Here is a 16309-nt window from a genome sequence, read left to right on the forward strand (position 1 = left end):
CATTCAGTTTGTTTATAGAAATGTGTCTTCAATTAAAGATAGAAATTATAGATATTTGCACAAAAGAAATATATTATTATTGATACATTATTATGTCTCATTTGACCTTAACCCTTTAGCGCATGTATACGAGATAGGCCGACATAGCTCATTACCAGATGTATACGCATTTGGCCGACCGTATCCATTACTGGATGTAAACGCATGGCCCGCATATTTCAATAGGGTCATTTCAATATTTCAATTTTGCATCTTTCTTTTTGTAAACAATATCCCGGATGTTTATAAAATTAAAGTTTAACCTTTTGTGTATTGATTTTCCCTTGAAAATATCGTCTGCTAAATTGAGAAGGTGTTTATACTCCCAATCGCAGGTGTGATATCCCATTGTGACGTAATAAGACCACGAGCTAAGTACTGTATGGAATTTCCCCCAAATTCATTGATGCGTAAATCATTAAATATATTACGTCAGTTCAGTTTACCATTAAAATCAACTGAGATTATATTTACTTAAAGGTAATATTTTGTTTACAAACAAAAGAAACAATTAGTAAATGAGAAAATGATGGGTAAATTTTCTGTGAAGCTTATATAATGTCCATCATAGTTTTGGCTGTAAAATAGGTCAAGTGCAAGCGTTTTGTTTGATCTAGATCTTTTTATTCATACCGGAAAATCATTTATCGGCTTTCTTTTTTTGTAAACAATTTTATGAGGGGGTAATAAAGTTAAACAGACACCTTGGACTGGATCTCTCAGCTGGATGACACCGGATATTCCTGACATATTTCTGTGTATTAATACACAAGAACATAAATTGTCGGCTTTTAAATCCAGATGGGTCTTTTTTATGATAGGTGTAATAAAAATTAGATCGATCCCAGCATTTTATTACCCTTTGATTTAATGCAATTATGACATTTCAAAGAAATGTTACAAATCCATCTTGAAAATACATTCACAGCTGAAATAAAATAATTTAATATTTCATCATTGACACCATTTATTAGATAATTTAATTATCTATAAAAAATGAATTCACATAAAAAAGATTTGGACACAATTATTTGGAGTAACATTGATTTTAAGGTCATACTGCTGTATTCATTTTCTCATTTTCAAATATCCAGAAAAGTACCTATGCAGATAAGGACTGCTTATCAGTAAGATGGCTATTGACTGGGAGGTGTAATCTGGCCACTTGTCTATGTGCTAAAGGGTTAAGGAATAAAAACTAACAAAAAGCATATGAATTGTGTACAGATAAAAAACATAAGCAATTAAAATTGGGGATTTCAATTAATACCTACATGGTAATAAATTCCCGAGTTAAAAAAAAGCACCAAAATATCACTACCGGTTTTTTTTTTTATCAGTTTACAAATCATATCTTGTAAATCTTTTGTACATCTGTCTAGACTTTCTGCCTTTAATGTTATACTATAAATTTAATGGAGTAATACTCTGAACATATTTTATGTATATAATACTTCTATCTTAAATCTTGGGATTTCTTACTTTGTATCTGCAGGTTTCTACGTGGGACGTGCAAGGTGGACAAATGCCCATTCTCCCACAAGGTGTCTAAGGAGAAGATGCCCGTGTGTTCGTACTTCCTGAAGGGCGTGTGTTTTCGTGATAACTGCCCGTACCTGCATGTGAATGTGGGCCGGGACGCGGAGATCTGTGAGGACTTTGTGGCTGGATATTGCCCACAGGGGGAACAGGTAACAGATCAGTCCATTTTCAATGTTTATATGTAATCCATGCTGAAATAACTCCAAAAATCTCAATCTCTACATCACAGCATAGAACTGAATTTAAGTTTTTAATCTTTTTGAAAATGTACCGGTATTCTCTCATAGATTATGAAAAAGGACATCAGCATTTTTTGCTATGTTTTTGTGTTGAGATTGAGAAATGACTGAAGTACTGTTGTAATATTGTGGCAAGATTCTTAGACATACCGGTACAAGCCTTAGTGATTCAAATTACATGGATGTGATTTGTCGGCTGATTTCTGCAAATCTTGTGATGAAAAAAGTTAAATGGGTGCTTTTGGTTGTTACTTCAATTGTTGTTAGTATTGACAATCCAGTTTGCTTCATATTTGAAGTCAGAAGAACCCTCAACAAGCTTTTAAAAAGTCAGTTTTGCTTCTGCTGTTGGGGATTGAACCCAGAACCTCTTGGGTGAGAGGAAGACAACTATGCCACTTAACCACTCTCATTCTTGTGGGGTTCAAGCCCACAACACATTTGGCAAGATGTTGACATCTATACCACTTTCATCAAGGTGGGGTTTGAACCCACAACCTCTTGGATGAGAACTTCAATGGTGAGATGTGGACAACTTAACCACTTTACCACTCTCACCCTGGTGAAGATTGAGCCCAGAACCTTTTGGGTGACACTTATACCACTTGACCACTCTTACCCAAGTTGAGATCAAACCTACCTCTTGGGTGAGAGGCAGACAACAATACCACTAGACCACTCTCACCCTTGTTTGGATTAAACCCACCTCTTGGGTGATAGGCAGACAACAATACCACTTGACCACTCTTACCCTAGTTTGGGTCAAACCCACCTCTTGAGTGATAGGCAGACAACAATACCACTAGACCACTCTCACCCTTGTTTGGATTAAACCCACCTCTTGGGTGATAGGCAGACAACAATACCACTTGACCACTCTTACCCTAGTTTGGGTCAAACCCACCTCTTGAGTGAGAGGCAGACAACAATACCACTAGACCACTCTCACCCTTGTTTGGATTAAACCCACCTCTTGGGTGATAGGCAGACAACAATACCACTTGACCACTCTTACCCTAGTTTGGGTCAAACCCACCTCTTGAGTGAGAGGCAGACAATGATATTGATACCACTAGACCACTCTCACCCTTGTGGGGATCGAACCCACCTCTTGGGATTGAACCCACAACTTCCTGTAGAGGCGGAAAAATAGACAACAGTTAAACCCAAGATTTTCACTTGAATAAATTCTTTTTCATTTGTATCATACCAGTTCTGTCTGGTTTTAAACAAGTTGCTCTTCTTTTCAATAATTTTCATAATGAATCATTAGGATTTTAATTTCCACCTACTGAAAGTAATAAAAACATTGATATAAGAATACTTTAACATCTCTTTTATCCTTTATATTGTTTAGCTGATGAATATTTTATTTTTATTACAGTAACTGTTCTCAAATTACAGACATGAATGTTTGAACTATTTTTTTTTTTAAATCAGAAAAGTATAAGCCTAATTAGATATTATTTCAAGCTTATCTCTATTTATGACTTACTCTTTCAGCATGGTAATGTAGTTATAAATGTAAGAAGTGGAACATTATTATCCAATAATAATTCCATTTTGTAGGGAAAAAGAATGACAATGAAAAGAACACGGTATAAAACATGTTGTCATCAGTGTTGGTTCCATTCATAATGGATGACAAGTCATTGAACAAAGAAATTCATACAATTTATAATAGAGATTAGAGTGGTCTAGTGGTATAGGTGTCCGCCTCTCACCCACGAGGTGGTTGGGTTCAATCCCCACTAAGGGTACTTTGTTCGTGCCCTCTCAAAAAGGACATCAATACTGGTTTCAACCCAGGAAATGGACTCGAAAGTGATTCTATAAGCTATCAGCTTTCTTTACCATCGAGCTAAAGAATTTGTATAAACTTAACAAATTAATGTAATGACAGGCATCTCTCAATTACACATGTCAAAAGCTGTCAAATTTGTAAGACAAACTGGATCAATTAAAATGTGTTTGAGTCGAGTTCAGTTGAGTCCAACATCTGTGGGGTGACAATGGTATCACCGGTATCAGTGTCTGCCTCTCTTTCCGAATAGGTTGAGTTTGATCCGCAGTGCTCCAGCCCGGGTTTGAAAATGGCATTGAATGAGCCTTATTGGGGCTCTTGCAAGGGTCAATGTTCAATTTTTATTGTGTATGTGATGTAACTACTTTCAATACCAATAGTTTGTTTTATGAATCATTCAGCTGTAATATTTACTCAAGTGTCAAAATCATGTGTATTTACCGGGGGTATTAATTTTATACTTATTTCTAAAAATGACTTGGTCAATCAAAAGAGCACAGCAGGGTGTAGTAGAAAGGCAGCAAGCTGGTGGAAAAGGGCACAGCAGGGTGTAGTAAAAAGGCAGCAAGCTGGTGGAAAAGGGCACAGCAGGGTGTAGTAAAAAGGCAGCATGGTGGTGGAAAAGGGCACAGCAGGGTGTAGTAAAAAGGCAGCATGGTGGTGGAAAAGGGCACAGCAGGGTGTAGTAAAAAGGCAGCATGGTGGTGGAAAAGGGCACAGCAGGGTGTAGTAAAAAGGCAGCAAGCTGGTGGAAAAGGGCACAGCAGGGTGTAGTAAAAAGGCAGCAAGCTGGTGGAAAAGGGCACAGCAGGGTGTAGTAAAAAGGCAGCAAGCTGGTGGAAAAGGGCACAGCAGGGTGTAGTAAAAAGGCAGCAAGCTGGTGGAAAAGGGCACAGCAGGGTGTAGTAAAAAGGCAGCAAGCTGGTGTCCGGTGTTCAGCAGGGTGTAGTAAAAAGGCAGCATGGTGGTGGAAAAGGGCACAGCAGGGTGTAGTAAAAAGGCAGCAAGCTGGTGGAAAAGGGCACAGCAGGGTGTAGTAAAAAGGCAGCAAGCTGGTGGAAAAGGGCAGCAGGGTGCCCCACCCTGCTATGTAGGCATAGCTCGAGCATTGAATCCCACTCCTTTATCTTCTCAAGAAGGACACTGGTACTGATTTCTACCCTGACTGACTTAACAATCATTCATACCAGCTTAGAGCTGTCTTTACAATAAAAGTTTACTACCTTAGTAAAAAAAGGGGATCACTGTAAACTAACTATTTTTTTTTATAAAAATCTCACACATATTACAGTGCAAAGAGACACATTGGAGGCGGTGTTTGGCATGATTGGTCAGTGTCCTGAGTGTGACCACTGTAAACAAAGACACAGACAACTGAACAGACAGAAGGCTGCTTTATTATGCATTAAATATTTACTATTCTAGTACAAGAAAAGACACATTCGAGACAGGGGCGAGGACTGGTCAGTGTACAGTATCTGGAGTGTGACCACTGTAAGGAACGACGCAGGCAATGGACCTCTATGTATTTGTTTTGTGGCTAAATACTTACCATTGCAGTGCAAGAAGAGACATATTTGAGACTGTCCGGTGTTCAGCAGGATAAGTCAGTGTCCGGAAGGTGAATACGGTAAACTAAGGCACAGCCAACAGTTACTGTTCTCTATAGCTTAATATTTACCATTACACTACAGTGCAAGAAGAGACATATTCGAGACTGTCCAGTGTTCGGCAGGACTGGTCAATGTCCAGAAGGTGACCGCTGTAAACTACGACACACACCAATGGCTAAACGGAAAGCTGCCACGATCAAGGAGGGGTAAGGGGACAATTTTATTTTGTTTAGAAAGGATTTTTCAGTTTACAATTGTAAGAAATAAAGATTACAAAAATAATGATATTGTTAAGTAAAACACATTAAATCTTACCAACTGATATGCCACATCGCTTGCAACACATTTATCTGGGCAGTTTGTGCGTATTTTTCCAATTCAAAATTTTGCTGGGTATGTCTACCCAGTAAGTTTAGAAATAACATGGGTATATTTATCAACTCTCATCGCATGACTTTCTCATGCTAAAATTACACACAAACTGGCTCGCAAATTGCTCTTATCTATTTATTATAAGTAAGCACATTTTTAATATAAAAAAAAAAACTAAAGAAAATATCACATAAAAAAAACGTACTCTCTCATTATTTTAAGTTGCAAAGTGCTTAGAAAAAACATTCTCTGTTGTGTTTTTTAATGGGGAAACTCAGATGAGACAGAGTGTGAGATGACGTGATTATTGTGTATATTCTTGAAATCATGTAAAATGATTAATTATGGTCCACATACTACCTTGTATAGATAATTTTAGGCTTGTTTTGAACTTTTGAGGAAATATTGTATTTGCCAATTTTTGGACCATCAGGTGTCTAGTTCCTTTAACACCACATACTGATACACAGTAAAATAAGCCATAAAATAAGATAAAATAGATATTTGGCCACTATCATCATTGGTTGCAGACATAAAAAGTCTCACTTCAACCTGTGCAGTGAAAAGTTGTTTCCAGACTTGTAGTGAACAATTTAGGAAGAAAAATAACTTACTGTTTGTTTATGGGGTTTTCGTGTGCTTAATACTATTTGATAGAAAATATCGACTACAGTATACTAACTTTCTGAACACCTCGGCCATTTTCCATTGTTAACACTCGGATGTATGTGGGTACATCATTAGAAGTAGTTCGTAAGATTCTCAATTATAATATTAATTAGTTATAGTGTTTTAATGTGATTTTGTATATCTAAGATTAAAATAATTGCCAATAAAGTGTATTAATGCATAAATAATTAAGATTCCCAACATGAAAGTAATTAATTTTAACTGCTAAATAGAAATTTCTACATGATCTACTCGCAGTGTAGTTAAATGTTAAGATTTCTGACGATGTAAACCCTCAATATTCATCTGAGGATGTTTTTGATGGAAAATAACCGACATGTTCCAAATGTTATACTAAGGGAAGAAAACAATCCTTGATTTGAGGACCCTGTTAAAATGATATGGCATTAGATCAAATTTAAGTACATGTCTGTATTTGCATATTGGTCTGGTAGTGTCCAGGAACAGCTTTTATTCATATCTTCAGTGTCAATCTACAATGTTAACATGTAAAAAAGAAGAATTGTTTTTATGTTGTTCATGGTTCATCTAGAAACACATGTATTTGGTCCCTTATGGAATAAGAAAGAGCATGAATACATATTTAACATGTAATGAATAAACTGTAACCAACACAAAGTCCTGCTTATATCGTATAAAGTGTTCGCTAGATTATACAGAGGCTGTTTTGGGTGACAAAATATAGATTCAAACACTTGGTTACAATTTGTTATTGTATATTTAACAATGTAAAATAGTTCCATAACTGCACTGAGCCTGACCAAGTTTAAATTGATAGGTGCATACTAGGGTTTTAGCCAGGATTTAAAGAGGACAGGGTGCGGTTGAAAAGGGACAGGGAGATGGGTAAAAAGGGCACATTGAATTGGGCTATAAAGAACTTGAAGATGATGAATTTGGCAGAAAAAGTTTGAAAGTATGTTTAATAGAAGTAAAATTAGGTTTTAACTGCCAGATATTGATAAAGTGTGTATGTATTTATAATCTTAGTATAAGTTTTAAACAAAAAAAAAAGAAATATTGGACAGTCTTAAACATGTAATTCTATGAAGGCAGAAGGGTGCCCATGCTGGTCATCATGAGGGCAGAAAAATGCTACTGAAAACAGATGGGGTGCACAGAAAAAGGACAGGATGCAGCACCCTTACATAACTCTTCAGCTAAAACCACATGCATACTATAAACAAGCGCTCACTTTACTTCATTTAAGATTATTCAAAAAGGTGAAGAAGGAGAAAAATGACGGGGGCAATTATGAGAAAGCAGCAGCAGACCGTACCACTGAGACTGGTCCACTCTCTCGAGGCAGCCGGTTACCAGCCTACATCTCACTGAAAACAATAACCAGTCAACACACTGATGATGTCATAATTATCGAAGATGATGCTGGTAATTTTTCTTTGTTGATGAAAATTATCATTATGTTCAAGTCTTTCTTTTTTTTCTTTTTTACCAAGCTGTCAAATACGGTCACGTATTACAGTGTATATATATACCACGTGATAAATTACGTCATCAATGCTACTTCAGATGGCAAAATTTTGCCTCGAGGCTCGAAGACTTTCAGCAAAATTAACTTTCCATTTATTTATCATATGAGTTGAAACATGGCGCAGTCTGTGCCGCTTACATAGCCCTGCCTTCGGTCTTTTAGTAGCGTTTGATTGAGAGTTTAGTTTTTAAAACACTTTAAGACAAACCTTTTCACAAATCCGTCGCCTGATGAAGTATTGTCAAAACATTATTTTGGAAACAGGTTTGTCGATGTGTTTGTGGAAACTAATCAAAACTCCGATAATAAAACGAAGGCGGGGCTCTTTAAGCGGCATAGACTGCACTTTGTTTCATTTGAAATGGTGAAGAAGAAAAAAATCTTTGTTTTAAGTGATTAGGTATTCGAAGCAAGATGTTGCCTTTGTGACCTAATTTATCCCGTGGTGTACACACACTGTATTAGGGCATGGATGAAAAATGATATTATTTTGTGGTGTATGTGACTCATATCCCTACATCACATGACCATAATTAATATGAAACTATACCATGCCTCCAACATGAATGACGCAACACCACTGGTCAAGGAGTGGTCACTGCGAGACCCCATATTTTTCCATAATGGATCATTAAATTATATTTACGAAAATTGCGACTATTTTCTGATTCCAATGAATAAATGAAACATTTTGATTAAATTGATCAATGTTAACAGGTTTTGGATGTGATATACATGTTACGGGGTTAGTAGGTTATCCCAATATAGGATATACAGGGTTTAACTTTCGCTCTCACTGATATGGTTTCCTGCGCCCTGTTTATCCAATATCGGGTCACCTACTAACCCCTTAACTTCTAACCCTAATAATATCTGTTTAAGACCCCACTCTGTAATTACATTCTTTGTTAAAGAAAAAACAATATTCAGTCCAAGTGCATTTGTTTTTTAATCTATATCTAGCAAATTGGCTGATTAAAAATACCCCCTATAAAATTACTGACATAGATTTTGTTTAAATTTTGTGTAAAATTTTGTATCTGTGATGTTGTATGATAAATAATTGCGTTTTTAAAAAGTACTAAATAAAATGTAATGAGATTACTGAAAGTTCTCAACTACTAGGCTCAGTGATTATCTGCAACAAAACAAAACTTCAAAAGAATATTTTGTTTATCCCAGATTTGTTATAATATGGGTAATTCATCAAGACATCAAGGTCAAATAATATTTAATATGGTTGTTTTATTCTGTTCTATAAAGATTGTATTTAGATATCAAAATAAAGGTGATTTTCCATGTCTTATCGGAATACATCTATAGCAAATATAATTACTAGATATATCTGTTTGCCTTGTATAAATATGAAAATTTCCTTTATTTATGAACAATATTTATTTCAGATAAACAGATGTTAAAAATTGTTCCATATCTCCAATAATAACTATGGAAAAGGTAACAGTTTGTATGTGTATAGTTGTAGGTAGTTTTATTTGTAATATTAAACAATATTTCACAAAGAATAGTATGCTTGAGAACTTTGCCTGCCTGCCTATCTGATTGTCTGCGAGTTTATCAGTTTGTCCTTTCTTCTGTCTGTCTGTGATTTCATTAACCTTGCCTTTCATCTCTCTGTCTGTGGTCTCACCAGTCTGTCCTTCATCTGTCTGTCTGTGGTTTCATCAGTTTGTCCTTTCATCTGTCTGTCTGTAGTTTTGGCAGTCTGTCCTTTCATCTGTCTGTCTTCGAGTTCATCGTTTTGTCCTTTCACCTGTCTGTCTGGTCTCGAATGTCTGTCCTTTCATCTGTCTGTCTGTGATCTCACCAGTCTGTCCTTTCATCTGTCTGTCTGTAGTCTTGACAATCTGTCCTTTCATCTTTCTGTTTGTGATCTCACAAGTCTGTCCTTTCATCTGTCTGTCTGTGGTCTCGACAGTCTGTCCTTTCATCTCTCTATCTTCGAGTTCATCAGTTTGTCCTTTCATCTGTCTGTCTGTGGTCTCGACAATCTGTCCTTTCATCTGTCTGTCTGCGAGTTCACCAGTCTGTCCTTTCATCTGTCTGTCTGTGGTCTCGACAGTCTGTCCATTCGTCTGTCTGTCTGCGAGTTCATCCTTTCATCTATCGTCTGTGGTCTGGACAGTCTGTCCTTTCATCTGTCTGTCTGTGGTCTCGACAATCTGTCCTTTCATCTTTCTGTTTGTGATCTCACCAGTCTGTCCTTTCATCTGTCTGTCTGTGGTCTTGACAGTCTGTCCTTTCATCTCTCTATCTTTGAGTTCATCAGTTTGTCCTTTCATTTGTCTGTCTGTGGTCTCGACAATCTGTCCTTTCATCTGTCTGTCTGCAAGTTCACCAGTCTGTCCTTTCATCTGTCTGTCTGTGGTCTCGACAGTCTGTCTTTTCATCTGTCTGTCTGTGGTCTCAACAGTCTGTCCTTTCATCTGTCTGTCTGCGAGTTCATCAGTCTGTCCTTTCATCTGTCTGTCTGTGGGATCATCTGTCTGTCTTTTGTTGTATCTATCTGCGTATACTTTTGTCTGTCTCTGTTTGGATTCATTGGTCTGTCCTTCATTCTGTCTGTCTGCGAGTTCATCAGTTTGTCTTTTCATCTGTCTGTCTGTGAGATCATCTGTCTTTGTGGCTGTATCTATTAGTCTGTACTTTCGTCTGTCTCTGTTTGGTTTTATCATTCTGTCTATTCATGTATCTGTCTTTGGTTTCATTAATCTTGACTTTCATCTGGCTGTTTGTTGTCTGATCTGTCTGTCCTGTATGTGTCTGTCTGTTGTTTCATCAGTCTGTGGTTTCATCTGTCTGTCTGTGCTTTCATCAGTTTCTGCTTTCATCTGTTTGTCTGTGGTTTCATCTGTCTGTCTGTGCTTTCATCAGTCTGTGCTTTCATCTGTTTGTCTGTGCTTTCATCAGGATGTCTTTCAATCTGTCTGTCTGTGGTTCCATCTCTCTGCCTATGGTTTCATCACTCTGTGCTTTCATCTGTTTGTCTGTGGTTCCATCTCTCTGACTATGGTTTCGTCACTCTGTGCTTTCATCTGTTTGTCTGTGGTTCCATCTCTCTGACTATGGTTTCATCAAACTGTGCTTTCATCTTTATGTCTGTGGTTTCATCTCTTTGTTTATGGTTTCATCAGATTGGGTTTCCATCTGTCTGTCTGTTGTTCTTTGTTTTCAGTATGTCTTTTAATCCGTCTTTCTGTGGTTTCATCAGACTCAGCTTTCATCTCTCTGTCTGTGGTTTCATCCGTATGTCCTTCAATCTGTCTGTGGTTTCATCTCTCTGTGTGTGGTTTTATCGGTCTGTCTGTGGTTTCATCTCGCTCATGTTTTGGTAAATGCACTCTTTTTTATGACGAAATAAACATAGTGGTAAATCATAAGGATTGTTAAAACTATGATACTGATGGCTTGAACCCTTTAATAAATGTTGATATATGCTCAGATATTGTCTTTAAAGTCCACCATTTTGAATAGCGTTAGTAACGCTTTTCAACAAAAGACCTAAAGGTTTAATTCTCCCTCAGTTTATGTAAGAGTCCTCGTGGGTGAGTGGTTTTGTTATCAGTTTTCTACTTTTTTTCTTGCCTGTATAGTCCTTGGTTCGCTCCCCACTAAAACCAGGATTTTTTTAATACTGTAATGGTATTTTGTCTGCAATTTCGGTATCAAAGAGTAAAATAATCACAACATTAGTTATAAGTTATGATAACATTAGTGTATTAGATTACCATAAACAAAACTTTTTTATCCATTAACATGAGTGAGTCCCTTTAAAAGACTAATGTTTTTAAGCCTTTATTTGTATATAAATCATGATTGATGTTTTGTTTATGTTTTTCAGGCAGCCATCTAGACGAATATCAAGTTTGCCAGATGGAAAACATCAGAACCGTTTTTCCATTTATCACCAAATACATACATGTTTTTACTCTAATAATAAGGAAATTTGTGCTTACACCAAGTCATACTAAACAATAACAAAATTGAGAACAGATGTAGATTTCAGACATGTAAAACTGGTGTCAATTGACCATGAAAATTGGTTTATAATTATGTGAAATTTAAATGTCCCATGACCCTAAAGTATTTTGGTATTATTTAAAGTTGCACTCTCAAAGATATGCTGATTTGACAACCTTTTTATATTTTGTCTTGGAATAATTTGAATTTTATTTTTTTGTCCTCATAATATGAATGTCTGAACACAGGTTATTAAAGGCTACTGACAAAATATGAGATCACAGTTTTTTTATTTACGTTGAAAAAAAATGATGTTTTATGCCAAAAAAATCCTTATTCTTAAAGTGTCAGTAATGATTTCAGCTATAAAACATTAATTTTAAATCCTAAATATGAAGTTTTACCTATACTTTTGTCATCAGTCTTATATTACCTGATGTTCAGCTTCAGACATTCACGCAAAAAATGGTTTATCCAAAGACAAAAAAGTGTCAAATAAGTCAAAATGGTCAATCTGTGAGAGTGCAGCTTTAAAATAGTTTTATGTGTAGGTAAAGGAAAAGTAAGTATTATATGGGAGGAAAATCTTTATAATCTAGCTGTTTTGACCTTGAAAGCTTGCAAAATAAATTATGTCGTGTCAAATCACTTGAAAAAGTAAACAAAAATACAAACTGCAATAACTTGGGCTTGTACACATTTAGGTCATCTATTTCATTTATTGGTTATCTGCAAGCAATACCCTTTTAAAGCTGCACTCTCACAGATGAAACATTTTGACAACTGTTTTACTTTGTCTTAGAATAAGCCAATTTATGCAGAAGTGCAAAAAAGACACAGTGATATAGGACTACTGACAAAACATCGAATCGCAGATTTTCGGTAAATCTGTGAGAGTGCAGCTTTAAATGATACCAAAATTATATGTGCTCGCAAGGTATCAAAATTTAACATTACTGCCAATGTGGCGATGAAATTGCTTGCTTATTTCGTACATCGGAAACGTTTAGCAAGATATATTTGAAACACAATTATCAAACATCCCTTTCTCCTGGATGAAAAATACCTCAAACAACATAATCAATGAGCTAATATTACATTGTAAGTCTACGCCAAACTAATCAATCTATTGTCTTGATAAAAATGTGTGTTAGACTATTGAATTGCATTTGATGGAACCTAACACACATTGACAGATTTAACAAGATTGTCAAACTACGTATATACTACCAAATAAGCAGGTATTTCAATAATAATAGTAATAATGCACCTCCCACAGACACTCTATAACAACAGATTTAACAATATTGTCAAAAAATATATAATACCAATATAAGCAGGTATTTCAATAACAAAAAAATAGTGTGGCAGGTCGGTGAAGCGTTTTTCTGCAGCTAGAATCATTATTCAGAATTAAGAGTTTGCTTGGTTATCAGTTCCATGCTCTGTTCACAACTCCTCTCATTTAAATTTGTTCTTAAAGGGACTTGACACCAGATGATACAGTTGCAAGAAAAAAAAAGAAAATTGTCAAAAACTTAACATAAAATTGATACTGTTGTGTACAACACATCAAATCTTACTTACTGACATATCCCTTGTATCATTGCAGTTTTTGCGGTTTTTTTCAAATACGAAATTTACTTGGTTTGTCTACTATGTTAATCCTAGATAATTTAAAAATTGTGTCAGTATATATATTTATAATTATCACGTGCCTTTCACATGCTTAAAACTATAAACTGGGAAACCATTATGCGCTATTTTTTAACGCGTAAACTACGCTGAGACAGCGACAAAATATTATTTTAATAATGTAAAATGAAGTTTATTCGGCCTCATACTAGCTTGTATTGACAATTCTAGGCTTGTTTTGTGGAAATAATGTATTTGCCGATTATAGGGCCATCTGGTGTCAGCCCCTTTAATATGTAAGATGATATCAAAGGATGGTGCCTGGATATATAAAGGTGAGTAAGTTATTCTATTATTGTAACTATTGCACCTTTTCTCTTTCTAAATTAATGAAATAAATTCAAGGAGTTTACAGAATAGTCTGGTAATCTTTTTTTTGTGTAAAAGGTTTAGTATTCGAAGCCATGGTTGTATGATTGGATTTTGTATATGCCTTAGTTTTTATGTCCCGAAGGGTGGCATACAGTATTTATTGCACTGTTTATCTGTTTATCAGTCCATTATGTCATGTCCCAGCCATAAAACCTTTACAGAATTGTACACAAGCATGGGAAGGTGTATTGCTCATACTAACACCACAAAGGTCAATGTCACACTTAAAGGTCAAATGAGCTATAATATTATTTTCTCAACTATAACTTACTCAATTTCATTCAGATATTGGTCAGACTTGACAGACTTGTAAGGGAAAATGTGTCAGGCATAGCATTCGTGGTCTTACCTTAAAGGTCAAGGTCGCAGTAAGGTCAAGGTCATTGGAATCTGAGTTTTATAGTAATATGTTGTGTCTCAGCTGTAACTTTATCATGGAATGAGTTTCAATTGAAAAAAGTCATACAACTTGAGATTCATACATCAGTTACAACCATCTATCATATTATACAAATGGCTATTACTCTAACAAGACCAAATTGAGGACATTTGTCATGTGTCTGTGACAGCTCTTGATCGTACAGTCAAACCCCATTGACTCGAACTTGCTTGGGGCGAATTTCTCAGTGACTCGAAGTGAATGTTCAGGACCGAGTTCATTATGCTGAACGTTAAGTATTCCCGCTTGGCTCGGATTTTCCGAAGCTCGAGGTATATTCGCTGGTCCTTGGGAGTTCAAGCCTACAGGGTTTGACTGTATATTATAAAGTGAATCTGTAATTAAAAAAAATACATTTATTATATTTGAATGAAATTTCAAAGAGTTCATTCTCATTTAAATAATGATATTAATTACTTTTCTTTTGTTATGTTTAAAAGTATTACTTTTGTGTGCTATATTTTTTTTAAATAAAAATGCTACTATATTAGTAGTAAACCTTGAAAACACTTACAATATCTTTGTTGAGTTGTTTTGGTGTAAGATTACAAAGATTGATTCTTTTTATGTATTATGATTGCTTTTAAAAAAAAAAGAGCAGCAATCCTAATAATAAATACTTGTAAGATACATTTTATTGAGTTGTTGTTTTTGTTGTTTTGCTGTAAATGTAAAATCCACTGACAAGAAAACAGTACAGAATTGTAAAGAATTTATATGAACAAATGTACCGCTTTGATTGGCCTTTTCTGATTGGTCACAATGGATAATCATAAGGGATGGATAGTCATAAGGGATGGATAGTCATCATAAGGGATGGATAGCCATAAGGGACGGATAGTCATAAGGGATGGAAAGTTATAAGGGACGGATAGTCCTAGGGGATGGATAGCTACAAGGGGTGGATAATCATAAGGGATGGATAGTCATAAGGGATGGATAGTCATAAGGGATGGATAGCCATAAGGGATGGATAGTCATAAGGGATGGAAAGTTATAAGGGATGGATAGTCATAAGGGATGGATAGTCAAGTCATAAGGGATGGATAGTCATAAGGGATGGAAAGTAGTCATAAGGGATGGATAGTAGTCATAAGGGATGGATAGTCATAAGGGGTGGATGATCATAAGGGATGGATAGTAGTCATAAGGGATGGATAGTAGTCATAAGGGATGGATAGTCATAAGGGATGGAAAGTCATAAGGGATGGATTGTAGTCATAAGGGATGGATAGTCATAAGGGATGGATAGCCATAAGGGACGGATAGTCATAAGGGATGGATAGCCATAAGGGATGGATAGTCATAAGGGATAGATAGTCATAAGGGATGGATAGCCATAAGGGATTGATAGTCATAAGGAATAATCATAAGGGTTGGATAGCCACAAGGGATGGATAGCCATAAGGGATAGATAGTCATAAGCAATGGATAGTCATAAGGGATGGATAGTCTTAAGAAATAATCATAAGGGATGGATAGTCATAAGGGATAGATAGTCACAAGGGATTGATAGTCATAAGGGATATATAATCATAAGGAATAATCATAAAGGATGGATAGTCATAAGGGATAGATAGTCACAAGGGATTGATATTCATAAGGGATGGATAGTCATCCCTTGTCATAAGGGATGGATAATCAAAAGGGAATGATAGCCATAAGGGATAATCATAAGGGATGGATAGTCATAAGGGATTGATAGTCATACGGGATGAATAGTCATACGGAATAATCATAAGGGATGGATAGTCATAAGGGATTGATAGTCAAAAGGAATAATCATAAGGGATATTCATAAGGGATGGATAGTCATCCCTTGTCAAAAGGGATGGATAGTCATAAGGGATGGATAGCCATAAGGGATGGATTATTATAAGGGATGGATAGTCATAAGAGATTGATAGTCATAAGGGATGGATTATTATAAGGGATGGATAGCCATAAGGGATGGATAGTCATAAGGGATGGATAGTCATCCCTTGTCATAAAGGATGGATTGTCATAATGGATGGATAGCCATAAGGGATGGAT

The 16309-nt window shown here is 36.0% G+C and overlaps 1 protein-coding gene across 1 annotated transcript in view; it reads left to right on the forward strand.

Annotated features, from left to right (window-relative positions):
* The window catches only part of LOC128244931 (uncharacterized), a 34844-nt gene extending 19937 nt beyond the window's left edge, over positions 1-14907 (forward strand). Inside the window, exons 8-12 of the mRNA XM_052963087.1 lie at positions 1535-1730; positions 5319-5443; positions 7510-7688; positions 9195-9246; positions 11651-14907. Of these exons, the coding sequence (XP_052819047.1) occupies positions 1535-1730; positions 5319-5443; positions 7510-7688; positions 9195-9232 (538 nt within the window). The 3' untranslated portion in view covers positions 9233-9246; positions 11651-14907. The remainder of the gene's footprint in view (positions 1-1534; positions 1731-5318; positions 5444-7509; positions 7689-9194; positions 9247-11650) is intronic.
* Positions 14908-16309: the final 1402 nt, after the last annotated feature.

The sequence above is a fragment of the Mya arenaria genome, chromosome 8, assembly GCF_026914265.1.
Source record: "Mya arenaria isolate MELC-2E11 chromosome 8, ASM2691426v1".
NCBI lineage: Eukaryota > Metazoa > Mollusca > Bivalvia > Myida > Myidae > Mya > Mya arenaria.